Genomic DNA, 15,830 nt, shown 5'->3' with positions numbered 1-15,830 from the left:
TGGATACTCTTGCCAAAATCCTATGGACCTCAGGCTTGAACACTTCAATTGACCCCCAACATTTACAACATTTTAAAGGAAATAGTTCCAGATTGCCCTTTGTGGAAATGGTCCTTTCCGATTTCACTATAAGACCATAAGACCATAAGACATAGGAGTGGAAGTAAGGCCATTCGGCCCATCGAGTCCACTCGCCATTCAATCATGGCTGATGGGCATTTCAACTCCACCTACCAGCATTCTCCCCGTAGCCCTTAATTCCTCGCGACATCAAGAATTTATCTATCTCTGCCTTGAAGCCATTTAGCGTCCTGGCCTCCACTGCACTCCGCGGCAATGAATTCCACAGGCCCACCACTCTCTGGCTGAAGAAATGTCTCCGCATTTCTGTTCTGAATTTACCCCCTCTAATTCTAAGGCTGTGCCCACGGGTCCTTGTCTCCTCACCTAACGGAAACAGTTTCTTTGCGTCCACCCTTTCTAAGCCATGTATTATCTTGTAAGTTTCTATTAGATCTCCCCTTAACCTTCTAAACTCCAATGAATACAATCCCAGGATCCTCAGCCGTTCATCATATGTTAGACCCGCCATTCCAGGGATCATCCGTGTGAATCTCCGCTGGACACGCTCCAGTGCCAGTATGTCCTTCCTGAGATGTGGGGCCCAAAACTGGATACAGTACTCCAAATGGGGCCTAACCAGAGCCTTATAAAGGCTCAGTAGCACATCGCTGCTTTTATATTCCAACCCTCTTGAGATAAATGACAACATTGCATTCGCTTTCTTAATCACAGATTCAACCTGCATGTTTACCTTTAGGGAATTCTCGACTAGCACTCCCAGATCCCTTTGTACTTTGGCATTATGAATTTTCTCACCGTTTAGAAAGTAGTCTATGCTTGGATTCTTTTTTCCAAAGTGCAAGACCTCACATTTTCTCACGTTGAATTGCATCAGCCATTTCCTGCACCACTCTCCCAAACTGTCTAGATCCTTCTGCAGCCTCCCCACTTCCTCAGCACTACCTGCCTGACCACCTAACTTTGTATCATCGGCAAACTTCGCTAGAATGCCCCCAGTCCCTTCATCCAGATCATTAATATATATGGTGAACAGCTGCGGCCCCAACACTGAACCCTGTGGGACACCGCTGGTCACCGGCTGCCATTCCGAAAAAGAACCTTTTATCCCAACTCTCTGCCTTCTGTCAGACAGCCAATCCTCAACCCATGCCAGTAGCTCACCTCAAACACCATGGGCCCTCACCTTACTCAGCAGCCTCCTGTGTGGCACCTTATCAAAGGCCTTTTGGAAATCCAGATAGACCACATCCACTGGGTTTCTCTGGTCTAACCTACTTGTCACCTCCTCAAAGAATTCTAACAGGTTCGTCAGGCACGACCTCCCCTTACTAAATCCATGTTGACTTGTTCTAATCCGACCCTGCTCTTCCAAGAATTTAGAAATCTCATCCTTAACGATCGATTCTAGAATTTTACCAACAACCGAGGTTAGGCTAATTGACCTATAATTTTCCATCTTTTGTCTTGATCCTTTCTTGAACAAGGGGGTTACAACAGCGATCTTCCAATCGTTCGGGACTTTCCCTGACTCCAGTGATTTTTGAAAGATCTCAACCAACGCTTCCGCTATTTCTTCAGCCACCTCCCTCAGAACTCTAGGGTGTAGCCCATCGGGGCCAGGAGATTTGTCAATTTTAAGACCTTTTAGCTTTTTTAGCACCATCTCTTTTGTAATGGCAACCATACTCAACTCAGCCCCCTGACCCTCTATAATTTTTGGGATATTACTCATGTCTTCCACTGTGAAGACAGACGCAAAGTACTTATTAAGTTCTCCAGCCATTTCCTTGTCTCCCATCACTAGCCTTCCGGAATCAGTTTGAAATGGCCCAATGTCTACTTTGGCCTGTCGTTTGTTTCTTATATATTGAAAGAAACTTTTACTATCATTTCTTATATTACTGGCTAGCCTGCCTTCATATTTGATCCTCTCCTTCCTTATTTGTCTCTTTGTTAACCTCTGTTTGTTTTTGTAGCCTTCCCAATCTTCTGATTTCCCCGTGCTTTTGGCCACTTTATAGGATCTCTCTTTTTCTTTGATACATTTCCTGACCTCCTTTGTCAGCAATGGCTGTCTAATCCCTCCCCGGATAATCTTTCTTTTCTTGGGGATGAACCTCTGTACAGTGTCCTCAATTATGCATACAAACTCCTGCCATTTTTGCTCTGCTGTCTTCCCCACTCGGGTCTGCTTCCAGTCGATTTTACTTTAAGATCTTTTATAAAGTCTGGTTCATTCCTGGGTCACTGTCTGTGCGGAGTCTGCACGTCCTCCCCCTGTGTGCGTGGGTTTCCTCCGGGTGCTCCGGTTTCCTCCCACAGTCCAAAGATGTGCGGGTTAGGTGGATTGGCCATGCTAAATTGCCCGTAGTGTTCTAAAAAGTAAGGTTAAGGGGGAGTTGTTGGGTTACGGGTATAGGGTGGATACGTGAGTTTGAGTAGGGTGATCATTGCTCGGCACAACATCGAGGACCGAAGGGTCTGTTCTGTGCTGTACTGTTCTAAATCTAAATCTAAATCTAAATTACATAGCACTAGGTCCAGAATAGCCTGCTCCCTTGTGGGATCCATGACAAGCTGTTCCAAAAAGCTATCTTGTAAGCATTCCATGAATTCCTTTTCTTTGGATCCACTGGCTACGTTATTTACCCAATCCACCTGCATATTGAAGTCCCCCATGATCACCGTGACCTTGCCTTTCTGACATGCCTTTTCTATTTCCCGGTACATGTTGCGCCCCTGGTCCTGACCACTGTTAGGAGGTCTGTACATAACTCCCATTATGGTTTTTTTGCCTTTGTGGTTCCTCAATTCTACCCACACAGACTCCACATCATCCGACCCTATGTCGTTTAGTGCCATAGATTTAATTTTGTTCTTAACTAACAAGGCAACCCCACCCCCTCGGCCCACCTCCCTGTCTTTTCGATAGGTTGTATATCCTTGGATGTTTAACTGCCAGTCCTGAACCCCCTGCAGCCATGTCTCTGTGATGCCTACCACATCATAATCATTCACGATGATCTGTGCCATTAGTTCGTCGACTTTGTTACAAATGCTACGAGCATTCAGGTAAAGTGCCTTAATGCTAACTTTCTTATCATTACAGATATTGGAAGTCCTAAGATGTCCAAAGTTATCCTTCCTTTTTGTTGAATTCCTAGTCTTCCTCAAGCTTAAATCCACCTGCCTACATGTTACCCTCCTGCGTATCTTGCCATTTAACTCCATGCTCCCTGTCGCTTTCACTTTCCCTTCCCTACTCACTACTCACTAGTCTAGCTCTAGGTTTAAAAGGCCCTAGCCATGTTTTACAGTGACAGGAAGCTCATCGTAATTGTCATCATCCGTTTCCACCCCCCCCCCCCCCCCCACCCCCCCAACACCACCACCGTAATGGGTTCAACGTCAGGAACCCATTAGAGTAAATCTGCATGTCATTACCAAGTCTCTACATTTGATCATCCCTCTGCTGTTAGATGATCCATTCATGTGGGTGAGATTGCATGCCAGCGTGAATTATCATTGGTCTCCCATGGCATGCACATGGAGCGCAGACCCGCTGGAGGAGCTCAGGTGAGTGCGTCACTCAGGGTGGAGGGGGTGATGACCGTGCAGTACCCAAGCAGTGCCCGCGCAAATCCTAGTTTGAGAAGTGTTAGCAATAGGAGCCATGTAGCTGCTGGATTGTTGCAAAAGCTTCACTGGTTCACCAAAATCCTTCAGGGACAGAAACCGTCTGTCATTAGCAGGTCTGACCTAAGTGACTGCAGTCCCACATCAACATGGTTGACTCATAATTGCCCTCTGAACGAGAGGTCTAGAACAGTTCTAGAACGAGAGGTCAGAGATATAGGTTGAGAGGCGGTAGATTTAGAACTGAGATGAGGAGGAACTACTTCTCGCAGAGGGTGGTGAATTTGTGGAACTCGTTGCCCCACAGTGCGGTGGAGTCTGAGTCATTAAATGGTTTCAAGAAGGAGATAGATATATTTCTGGTTTTTAAAATGGGTTAAAGGGATGCGGGGAACAGGTAGGGAGGTGGATTTGAGACCAGGAAGAGATCAGCCATGATTTGATTGAATGATGGAGCAGGCTCGAAGAGCTGAATGGCCTACTTCTGCTCCTTATTCCTATGTTCCTGATCATAGAATATAGAACATAGAAAAATACAGCACAGAACAGGCCCTTTGGCCCACAATGTTGTGCCGAACTTTTGTCCTAGATTAAGAACAAATTAATCTACACCCCATCATTCTACCGTAATCCATGTACCTATCCAATAGCTGAAGTGAACTAGCAAACCGCTACAAAGGATCATAGATGACAGCAGTTCAACCTTCTCAGGACAACTAAACAAGAGCAATAATTTTCACCTTTGCCTGTGACATCCACATCCAGAATTTTTTTAAAAATGCATCAGCAGGCTGGAACGATTTTGCTTCCTTCTCTATCGGCCAAGTTATTTTTGCAAAAATATGTGAAGCCAGGAGGAAACAGAAGGCTACAAAGTGTTTTGCAAACAGACTAAGGCACTGACATAGCTGTCAGGAAGCAGATGGATTCCAGCAAGGCCTCTTTGGCTTATGACACCATAGTTGCATCTGTTCTGTTGCTTCGCTACTGAAACAGAGTGCGTCCAGACGGAGAGCTTGAGTTTTTACAACAATCTGCTGCCTTTCATTGTCATTCATTACCACCCCACCAATCACCAGGTTCTTCCAACTCAATTCCACAGCTTGCCACGGTGGGATTTGAACACACAACCTGTAGGTCGTTTGTCCAGTGCTATAACCATTAGGCAGCCATAACCTCCAACGTCAATCTGCTACACTTCCCTTTAAAGTTGTGGTTACAACGGTTGCCTCCACTTGAGATATTGGCTTGATTTTGCGATTGCAATGGTGGAGAAACTGTCGGGCTTGCTGTTATTTCAACAGGAAATTGACGGCAATTTCTGGCGCACGCATGTGGAAATTCAGAAGTTGCTGTACGTGATTCACCACCGGGAGATCGTAAAAATCACTTGATTTGGCATGTACTTCCACTTTTTAACCTGTTAACCTCTGTAAAGGGACTTCACAATGCTACACTTGTTGAATGAGGTGTAGCTGTGTAAAAAGTCATAATTACTAAATTTTTATTATTATTCATTTACGGGATGTGGCCGTCACTGGTTAGGCCAGCATTTATTGTCCATTCCTAGTCGCCCTTTAAAAGCTGGTGTGATGAGTTGCCTTCTTGAACCGCTGCAGTCCTTCAGGTGTCGGTACACCTACTATGCTGTTAGGGAAGGGAGTTAAAGGATTTTGACCCAGCGACAGTGAAGGAACGGCGACATGTTTCCAAGTCAGGGTGGTGAGTGACTTGGAGGGGAACCCCCAGGTGGTGGGGTTCCCAGGTATCTGCTGCTCTTGTCCTTCTAGGTGGTAGTGGTTGTTTTTGAAGATGCTGTCTAAGGAACCTTGGTGAGTTACTGCCGTGCATCTTGTAGATGGTACACAAGGCTGCCAATGTTCGTCGGTGGTGGAGGGATTGAACGTTTGTGTAAGGAGGAGCAATCAAGCGGCTGCTTTTTCCTCGATGATGTCAAGCTTCTTGAGTATTGTTGGAGCTGCACTCATCCAGGCAACTGGAGAGTATTCCATTACACTCCTGATTTGTGCCTTGTAGATGGTGGGCAGGCTTTGGGGTCAGGAGGTGAGTTACTCACCGTAATATTTCTAGCCTTTGACCTGCCCTGGTAGCCACAGTATTAATGTGGCTAGACCAGTTCAGTTTTTGATCAATGGTAACCCCCAGGATGTTGATTGTGGGGATTGAGCGATGATAATGCCATTGAATGTCAAGGGGTGATGGTTAGATCCTCCCTTGTAAAAGATGGTCATTGGCTGGCACTTGTGTGGCGCAAACGTAACTTGCCACTTGTCAGCCCAAGCCTGGATATTGTCCAGGTCTTGCTGCATTTGGACATGGACGGTTTCATTATCTGAGGAGTCATGAATGGTGCTGAACATTGTGCAGTCATCCGCAAACATCTCTACTTCTGACCTTATGGTGGAAGGCAGGTCATTGATGAAGCAGCTGAAGATGGTTAGGCCGAAGACACTACCCTGAGGAACTCCTGAAGTGATGTCCTGGAGCTGAGATGATTGACCTCCAACCACCACAACCATCTCCTTTGTGCCGGGTATGACTCCAACCAGCCAGGTATGACTCCAACCAGTGGAGAGTTTTCCCCCTGATTCCCATTGACTTCAGTTTAGCTAGGGCTCCTTGATGCCATACTCGATCAAATGCTGCTTTGATGTCAAGGGCAGTCATCTCACCTGGCCTTGTAAACCGAACTTCATGGCCGGGATTCTCCGAAATCCCGGCCAAGTGTTGACGCCAGAGTCAAAACCGGCGTGAGCGGCGCTGGCATTAACGGGCCTCCAGGCCCAGTCATTCTCCCCTTCCTCGGGGGCTAGTACGGCGCCGGAGTGCTGTGTGTTGCTCTGGCGCCGCAAGCTGGCCCGACACGGCCGGCATAGGTCCGCTCATGCGTGCCACGGCCGTCTCTGCACCGGTGCATGTGCGTAGATTGCCGTCTCTGCGCCGACCCCTGGGCAACATGGCGGAGCCCTACAGGTGCCTGGTGCGGAGGTACATAGCCCCCCCCCCCCGGAATGAGCCCGTCCGGCGATCGGTAGTCCCCGATCACGGGCCAAGCCACCGTGGGACCGCCTCCCCCGGAGTTGGATCCCCCCCCAAACCAGGACGGCACCTGCAGCCAGAACACCGAGGTCCCGCTGGGTGGAACCATATGTAAACCACGCCGGCGGGACTCGGCCGAACTTGGCGGGCAATTGGCCCGCCGAGCGCAGAGAATTGGCACGGGGGGTGCTTTCAATGGCCCCCGACCGGCACGGTGGCGACCGCGTGGGCGCAATTGGCGCAAATTCTCTAATCGGCGGGCCGGCATCGGAGCGGCATGGTTCGAGCCTTGGGGCCCCCCCCCGGCGATTCTCCGACACGGCGCGGGATCAGAGAATCCCGGCCCATATTTCTGGAATGTCAAAATTCTCCAGTATGTTAAAAAAACAAGCGGCAGACATTTTTTTTTAAAGTGTGCGATACTTCAGTTTCAACTTTAATCGTATGTCTCAATCTTTAAGAATTTGTCAATGCGATTGGCCACTTATGCCTGATGACATCACTCCTGTGGGCCATCGAAATGAAGTTATCAGCGAGACAGCACAGAGGGGCTGACTGGATCTTTGAGGGCAGCTTTCTTTTGAGGTTAGCATCCAGCGCCATCACTTTGCAGCTGAAAACTCTGGGCCACTCTCTTGGGATCGGAGGTCCCTAATCTCTCTTGTAAAGAGATCCCACATCAAGGGCGCGATTCACCGCACTCACGACGGGGCAGAGAATAGCGGGCGGCGCAAATTTTTACGGCGACACTGGTCCGATGCCCTCCCGCTATTCTCCCCCCCCTCCCCCCCTCCCCCCCCCCCCCCCCCCCACGCCCGCCCCCCGACACGAATCGCTGCTCGCCTTTTTTTTACGGCGAGCAGCGATTCTCCCCTGGCCGATGGGCCAATTTCCAAGGCCTTTACGGCCGTTTTCACGATTTAAATACACCTGCTATACCAGTTCGTGAAAACGGCCGCAAAGTGCCGTTCTGCATAACCATGCCACCGATTGGCACGGCCGCACCACGGCAGTGCCAAGGGTGGCATGGGCCCGAGATCGGTGGGCACCGATCGCGGGCAGCGGGTCCGATTCCCACGCACTCTTTCTCCCTCCGCCGCCCTGCAGGATAAGTCCGCGGGGCGGCTGAGGGGCATTACGGACCGCGCATGCGCGGGTCTGACGCATATGCGCGGATGACGTCATCTGCGCATGCGTGGGTTGGAGTCGTCCAATCCGCGCATGCGCGGCTGGCGTCACCATATGCGTCAGCCGTCGCTAACTTTGGCGCGCGGGGTTAGCGAAATTCGTTAAGCCCGCGATGCCGGAGTTCACGGGGCCGCGATGCTAGCCCCGACCGGGGAGCAGAATCGGGTCCCGGGAGGGGGCGCGGAGGCTGCCGTGAAACACGGCCGGTTTCGTGGCAGCCTTCACGACTCTCCGCCTTTGCGGAGAATCGCGCCCCAAGAACTTCACCATTACCAGTATCTAGTCCAATGATAGTGACTCTTCCTACTAATGGATCGGTATGGCAGTCAATTCAAATCCCCAGTTGACTAAAAAATATCTCCTGTTCTTAACTGAATTGGATGATGCTGATGCAACAGAGGATTCTGAGTGAATAATAATAACAGCTTATTGTCACAAGTAGGCTTCAATGAAGTTACTGTGAAAAGCCCCGAGTCACTACATTCTGGCGACTGTTCAGGGGGGCCGGTACGGGAATTGAACGCACAATGCTGGCATTGTTCTGCATTGCTCTACATTACAAGCCAGCTGTTTAGCTCACTGTGCTAAACCAGCCCCTGGAAGCCTCAGTAGGTGATACTTGAGGGTGACTCTTCATGTTCACCTTAACCTAGACTCACTTCCCTCCCTTCAAGTAGGAGCCTGTCAATGGAAAGTGCAGAATAAGAGTGCAAAAGCGGAAGAAAGAAAAGGCAGTATTTGCATAACAGCTTTCACAAATTCATGGCGTCATGATGTGCTTCACAGTCGGTTAAATCATTTCAAATGAATAGTCACTTGTGGTCTGCAGCTATTTTGCACAGTGCAAAAGGAGGCCATTCGACCCATCGAGTCTGCACCAGCTCCTGGAAAGAGCACCCTACCCAAGGTTAACACCTCCACCCTATCCCCATAACCCAATAACCCCACCCAACACTAAGGGAAATTTTGGACACTAAGGGCAATTTATCACGGCCAATCCACCTAACCCGCACATCTTTGGACTGTGGGAGGAAACCGGAGCATCCGGAGGAAACCCACGCACACACGGGGAGGATGTGCAGACTCCGCACAGACAGTGACCCAAGCCGGAATCGAACCTGGGACCCTGGAGCTGTGAAGCCATTGTGCTATCCACAATGCTACCGTGCTGCCCTAAAGGCTTCAAGCTTCAAGGATAAATATTGGCCAGAACTGGGAGGGTGGTCTTCCTTGCTCATCTCAAAAATACTGCTGCTCTTTTACACCCACCTATAGGGGGCATGTGACTGTAGCACAAAACCAGAAGTACTAACAAGCGGGCTTAAAATAGCACCACACTCCAAAGCTTAAAAACAAGACTTTCAAGTTTGAAAGCTTTGGAAGGTAATTCTCGGAAGGAGGGGAGGTTGCTGCAAGGCTTTCTTTCACTTTCCAATTAATGACTGTGCAGCCTTTGCGACTTAACATTGAGGCCAACAACCTCAGAACATAAACTATCATCCCCATGTTGATTTTTCTAAAAATCTCAATCCCCCCCCCCCCCCCCCCCCCCACACACACACACACACAGGGCCATCTGTAACTTGTTTTGCTTTCATATACTGCTGACCTGTGTTCTGCTATCATCACCATTAGCACTCCTTTTGCCTTGTGCCCATGACATCTTCGTCAATCTCTCTTTAGCTCCCACCTATCCGTGACCTTCTACTCTGCTCAACTTCTCCCCACCCCCTTGCCAACCATTTAATCCATGATGTGGAGATGCCGGCGTTGGAGTGGGGTGAGCACAGTAAGAAGCCTTACAACACCAGGTTAAAGTCCAACAGGTTTGTTTCAAACACGAGCTTTCGGAGCACTGCTCCTTCCTCAGGTGAATGAAGAGGTTTGTTCCAGAAACATATATATAGACAAATTCAAAGATGCCAGACAATGCTTAGAATGTGAGCATTTGCAGGTAATCAAGTCTTTACAGATCCAGAGAGAGGGGTAACCCCAGGTTAAAGAGGTATGAATTGTCTCAAGCCAGGGCAGTTGGTAGGATTTCGCAAGCCCAGGCCAGATGGTGGGGGGTGAATGTAATGTGACATGAATCCCAGGTCCCGGTTGAGGCCGCACTCATGTGTGCGGAACTTGGCTATAAGTTTCTGCTCGGCGATTCTGCGTTGTCGCTCGTCCTGAAGGCCGGCTTGGAGAACACTTACCCGGAGATCAGAGGCTGATTGCCCTTGACTGCTGAAGTGTTCCCCGACTGGAAGGAAACATTCCTGCCTGGTGATTGTCGCACGATGCCCATTCATTCGTTGTCGCAGTGTCTGCATGGTCTCGCCAATGTACCACGCTTCGGGACATCCTTTCCTGCAGCGTATGAAGTAGACAACGTTGGCCGAGTCGCATGAGTATGTACCGCGTACCTGGTGGGTGGTGTTCGGTAATGGTGGTATCCATGTCGATGATCTGGCGTGTCTTGCAGAGATTGCCATGGCAGGGTTGTGTGGTGTTGTGGTCGCTGTTCTGAAGGCTGGGTAGTTTGCTGCAAACAATGGTTTGTTTGAGGTTGCGCGGTTGTTTGAAGACAAGTAGTGGAGGTTTAGGGATGACCTTGGCAAGATGTTCATCTTCATCGACGACGTGTTGGAGGCTGCAAAGAAGATGTCGTAGTTTCTCTGCTTCGGGAAAGTACTGGACGACGAAGGGTACTCTGTCGGTTGTGTCCTGTGTTTGTCTTCTGAGGAGGTCGGTGCGGTTTTTTGCTGTGGCGCGTTGGAACTGTCGATCGATAAATCGGGCGCCATATCCCGTTCATACGAGGGCATCTTTCAGCGTCTGTAGATGTCTGTTATGCTCCTCCTCGTCTGAGCAGATCCTGTATATACAGAGGGCTTGTCCATAGGGGATGGCTTCTTTAATGTGTTACACTACGCTGCAGGAAAGGATGTCCCGAAGCGTGGTACATTGGCGAGACCATGCAGACGCTGCGACAACAAATGAACGGACATTGCGCGACAATCACCAGGCAGGAATGTTCCCTTCCAGTCGGGGAACACTTCAGCAGTCAAGGGCATTCAGCCTCTGATCTCCGGGTAAGCGTTCTCCAAGACGGCCTTCAGGACACGCGACAACGCAGAATCGCCGAGCAGAAACTTATAGCCAAGTTCCGCACACATGAGTGCGGCCTCAACCGGGACCTGGGATTCATGTCGCAATACATTCATCCCCCACCATCTGGCCTGGGCTTGCAAAATGCTACCAACTGTCCTGGCTTGAGACAATTCACACCACTTTAACCTGGGGTTACCCCTATCTCTGGATCTGTAAAGATTCAATTACCTGCAAATGCTCGCATTCTAAGCATTGTCTGGCATCTTTGAATTTGTCTATATATATGTTTCTGGACCATACCTCTTCATTCACCTGAGGAAGGAGCAGTGCTCCGAAAGCTAGTGTTTGAAACACACCTGTTGGACTTTAACCTGGTGTTGTAAGACTTCTTACTGCATTTAATCCATCACATTTCTACCCCTCTTCAGTTCTGAAAAAGTGTCACAAGGGCTCAAAACGTTGACTCGGTTTCTCTCTCCACAGATGCTATCAGACCTGCTGAGTCATTCCAGCATTTTCTGAGTTTATTTCTCCTTCCTCTATTTGCGGAACCCAGGACAGGGCTTTAGTGTTTCACTATGAGAGTGGCCAGGTATACTGTTTTTAAGGCTATGGTCCTTGGATTGGATTGGATTTGTTTATTGTCACGTGTACCGAGGTACAGTGAAAAGTATTTTTCTGCAAGCACCTCAACAGATCATTCAGTACATGGGAAGAAAAGGGAATTAAACAAAATTCAAGAAAATACAAGAAAATACATAATAGGGCAACACAAGATATACAATGTAACTACATAAGCATTGGCATCGGATGAAGCATACAGGGTGTAGTGTTAATGAGGTCAGTCAATAAGAGGGTTATTTAGGAGTCTGGTGACAGTGGGGAAGAAGCTGTTTTTCAGTCTGTTCGTGCGTGTTCTCAGACTTCTGAATCTCCTGCCCGATGGAAGAAGTTGGAAAAGTGAGTAAGCCGGGTGGGAGGGATCCTTGATTATGCTGCCCGCTTTCCCCCGGCAGTGGGAGGTGTAGATGGAGTCCATGGATGGGAGGCAGGTTCGTGTGATAGACTGGGCTGTGTTCACGACTCTCTGAAGTTCCTTGCGGTCTTGGGCTGAGCAGTTGCCATACCAGGCTGTGATGCAGCCCAATGGGATGCTTTTTATGGTGCATCTGTAAAAGTTGGTCAGGGTTAATGTGAACATGCCGAATTTCCTTAGTTTCCTGAGGAAGTATAGGCGCTGTTGTGCTTTCTTGGTGATAGCGTCGACGTGAGTGGACCAGGACAGATTTTTGGTGATGTGCACCCCTAGGAATTTGAAACCATTTGTAGTCAGTTTCTACAGCGAAATGAAAGCAGCAGAGATGGACATCTGAACACGTTAGGATTTTACTCCATCTGACACCTATTTCTGGTGCAGCAGCCAATGCTCCGGCCATTGATATTTCCCCCAATCATTAAGAAGCTGAGAAACCACATGGTACAGGAAACACATTAATTAGCCAATGAGCTTGGAACAATATTACCATTTCTTCATGAATCATGCATTGTGGAGTTGGGGGTGAGCAAATCACTTCTCTTATTTGACTAGACTTCTGATGTACCATCAATTGGACGCGAGACACGATGAAGGTCCAAACTTAGGCTTTAATCAGCTAGATGTTAGCCCGGTAGTCGACTACGGAGAAAGGCCGACCGCCGGGAACTCTGGGTACTTATACCCCGCCTCGGAGGCGGGGTCTACTTGCCTCTCGACCAATTGGCGAGCAGTCACATGACTAGTCCCAGCCAATCAGCCGAGAGGCACATGACCAGCCAGAGCCAATGGGAAACCAGTGCTCTGCACCAATGGCAGTGCTCCATTCATACCACCACAACTTCTACCTCAAACAGCTTTTGCACGAATGGAAATAAAACTAATAATTTACCTGAAATTGTGCATAAATTGTCGGAATTTATCGGCTCTTTTTGCCAGAGGCACTATGATGTTAATCAGCATGTTGGAAGTGTCCACCTTTGCTTTCTTCAACTTTATGACAGGGCCAAAGGGACGAAATAAAACTAGGCGTTTGAACTCATGAGCTCGATCCCCCTTGAATGTCAGCTCGTACAAAGTGCCTTTATCCTTCTCTGTGCGATAAATACCTGCAGGAATGACAACAAATTGAAAACAGTGTGACAGCAATGGGACTCGACAGAGAAAAATGCACAGCAGCACTGGAGAAACAATTTGCTTGAGGTACCGCTCTGATCATCATGAACAGCGTGATGAGTGCCAATCTCTACCACAGTTCCCACTTGTCCAGCAAAAGGGGACACCACCTCTCAAAGTTGGAGCTAGGCTGTTCCGTGTTACTGTCACAAAGCAATTCTCCGCACAGACATGGGGAAACCGGAGCTCTCTTCCCCATAAAAGAATTGGTCAATTGGAAATTTTAATGCCGAGATCGATATATTTTTGTCAGGCATAGGTGTTAAGAATTAGGAAACTAAGGCAGGTGGATTGCACTGTGTTTTGACCATATAATAATAACAATAATCTTTATCTTTATTAGTGTCACAAGTAGGCTTACATTAACACTGCAATTAAGTTACTGTGAAAATTCCCTAGTCACCACACTCTGGCGCCTGGTCAGGTACACTGGGGGAGAATTCAGAATGTCCAATTCACCTAACAAGCACGTCTTTCGGGACTTGCGGGAGGAAACCCACGCAGACACAAAGAGAATGTGCAGACTCCGCACAGACAGTGACCCAAGCCAGGAATCGAACCTGGGTCCCTGGTGCAGTGAACAGGGCCGGCTCAAGGCACCGGCAACTCGGGCTGTCGCCCGGGGCGCCATGTGCTAGGGGGCGCCAGACTCGGGTCCCGCGCATGCGCAGTTGGGCCGGCGCCAACCAGCGCATGCGCGGTGGCCGCACTCCCCCAGTGTGGCCGCACTCCCCCAGGGCGGCCCCCCCCCCCCGGTCCGCCCCCTCGGTCCGCCCCCCCGCTCGGTCCGCCCCCCCCGGCTCGGTCCGCTCCCCCCCCGCCTCGGGTCCGTCCCCCCGCCCCCCCCTCGGGTCCGCGCCCCCCACCCCGCCCCCCCTCGGGTCCGCCCCCCCGCCCCGCCCCCCCCCTCGGGTCCGCTCCCCCCGCCCGCCCCTCGGGTACCCCCCCCCGGGTCCGCCCCCCCCCCCGGGTCCGCCTCCCCTCGGCCCCGCCCCCCTCTCGCCCCCCCCCCCACCCCCCCCCCACCGCAAGGGCGCCGAAGTTCAGCTTGCCCGGGGCGCCAGCAACCCTCGGGCCGGCGCTGGTCGCCTGTGAAGCAACAGTGCTAACCACTGTGCTACCGTGCCGCCCATATATCCATTTCACCACCAAGACTGCATACTTCAACCTCTGCAGCCTTGCAGACAGGACCCTTACTTCAGCTCATCTACTGCTGAAACCCTCACTCGTGCCTGTTTTACTTCTGATCTTGATTATTCCCCTGCTCTTCTGCTTGACCTCCCATTATCCAAAGCTCTGCTGCCCATATCTTAAATTGCCTCGCCCATCACTGAAGTTGCTGATCTCTACTGGCTTCCTTCCCTGCAGACCGTTGCTCTTTCCTACCTCTGCAAACTCTTCCAAACCCACAAGACTTCAATCTCCAAATGTCTCCATCTCTAGCATCCTGTGTAACCCTGATATTAATTGCTCCATCCATTGTGCTTTAAGCTGCTTGAGTCCCAATTGCTTGAATTCCCTCCATTATCGGCTCTGTTAAGATGCTCCTTATAACTTACCAGTTTGACCACATTTTTCTTATGTCCTGATGTCTCCTTCAATCCCTGTGTCACAATTTTTTTTTGGTAACGCTCTTGGTAAACTCTCAGAGGCATTTTTTTCTTTGTTAAAGTTCCTCTATCAATGCAGGATACTGTTGTTTATTGTTACTGAAAATGGAGTTACGATACAAATCAGCCATGATCTAACTGGGTGGCAGAACAGACTCAAGGGGCCAAATGGCCTGCACCTGCTCCTCTGGCGGCACAGTGGCACAATGGTTAGCACTGCTGCCTCACAGCTCCAGGGACCCAGGTTCAGTTCCGGCCTCGGGTGACTGTCTGTGTGCAGTTTGCACTTTCTCCCCTTGTCTGCGTGGGTTTCCTCTGGGTGCTCCGGTTTCCTCCCACAGTCCAGTGGTGTGCAGGTTAAGTGGATTGGCCATGCTAAATTGCCCCTTAGTGTCCAAAAGGTTAGGTGGGGTTTATGGGTTACAGGGATAGGTCGGGTGCTCTTTCCAAGGGCCGATGCAGACTTGACGTGCCGAATGGCCTCCTTCTGCACCGTAATTCTATGTAATTCTATGATTACACAGCATGGCATTGCTCAATGTACAGAATCACAAACAATCCCCCCACATAAACTGCTTTAGAGCAAGAAAAAGCAACAAATTAGAATTGTTAAAAACATCACCGTTCTACTCGACATTGTTCTGCATGACAGATGTATCAGTCCCTCTGAATCTACATGACAAGTTTGCAGCAAAACTGATAAATGTTTGACAAGGCATCTGGATGGAAAGACTGATGTTTGTGGCAGTTTCCTTTTCGTCACAAGCAATGGAAGTGACAGATCCCAGTGCAGTGCTAATCATGAATTGAACCACAACAGAACTCAATCAAATTCAAGGGCAAACCTTGACACCAAAAGGAGAAACTTTCTATCAGATTGTTCTTTATTGGTCGGTGTCAGGAGACTGCAACACTTCAGAGGTGTTTGACGACATAATTATCAG

General features: G+C 49.5%; 1 protein-coding gene across 2 annotated transcripts in view; it reads right to left on the bottom strand.

The window, feature by feature from the left end:
- Positions 1-15,830, bottom strand: part of LOC119963477 (chondroitin sulfate N-acetylgalactosaminyltransferase 1-like) — a 232,650-nt gene that overhangs the window by 55,980 nt on the left and 160,840 nt on the right. For both annotated transcript variants that reach the window (XM_038792649.1, XM_038792648.1), the window contains exon 3: positions 12,993-13,209. In XM_038792649.1, the coding sequence (XP_038648577.1) occupies positions 12,993-13,209 (217 nt within the window). The remainder of the gene's footprint in view (positions 1-12,992; positions 13,210-15,830) is intronic.

Source organism: Scyliorhinus canicula, chromosome 3, assembly GCF_902713615.1.
Source record: "Scyliorhinus canicula chromosome 3, sScyCan1.1, whole genome shotgun sequence".
In the NCBI taxonomy this organism is placed as follows: Eukaryota; Metazoa; Chordata; class Chondrichthyes; order Carcharhiniformes; family Scyliorhinidae; genus Scyliorhinus; species Scyliorhinus canicula.
Note: the sequence above shows the minus strand (reverse complement) of the source record. Positions and strands in the feature narration are given on the sequence as shown.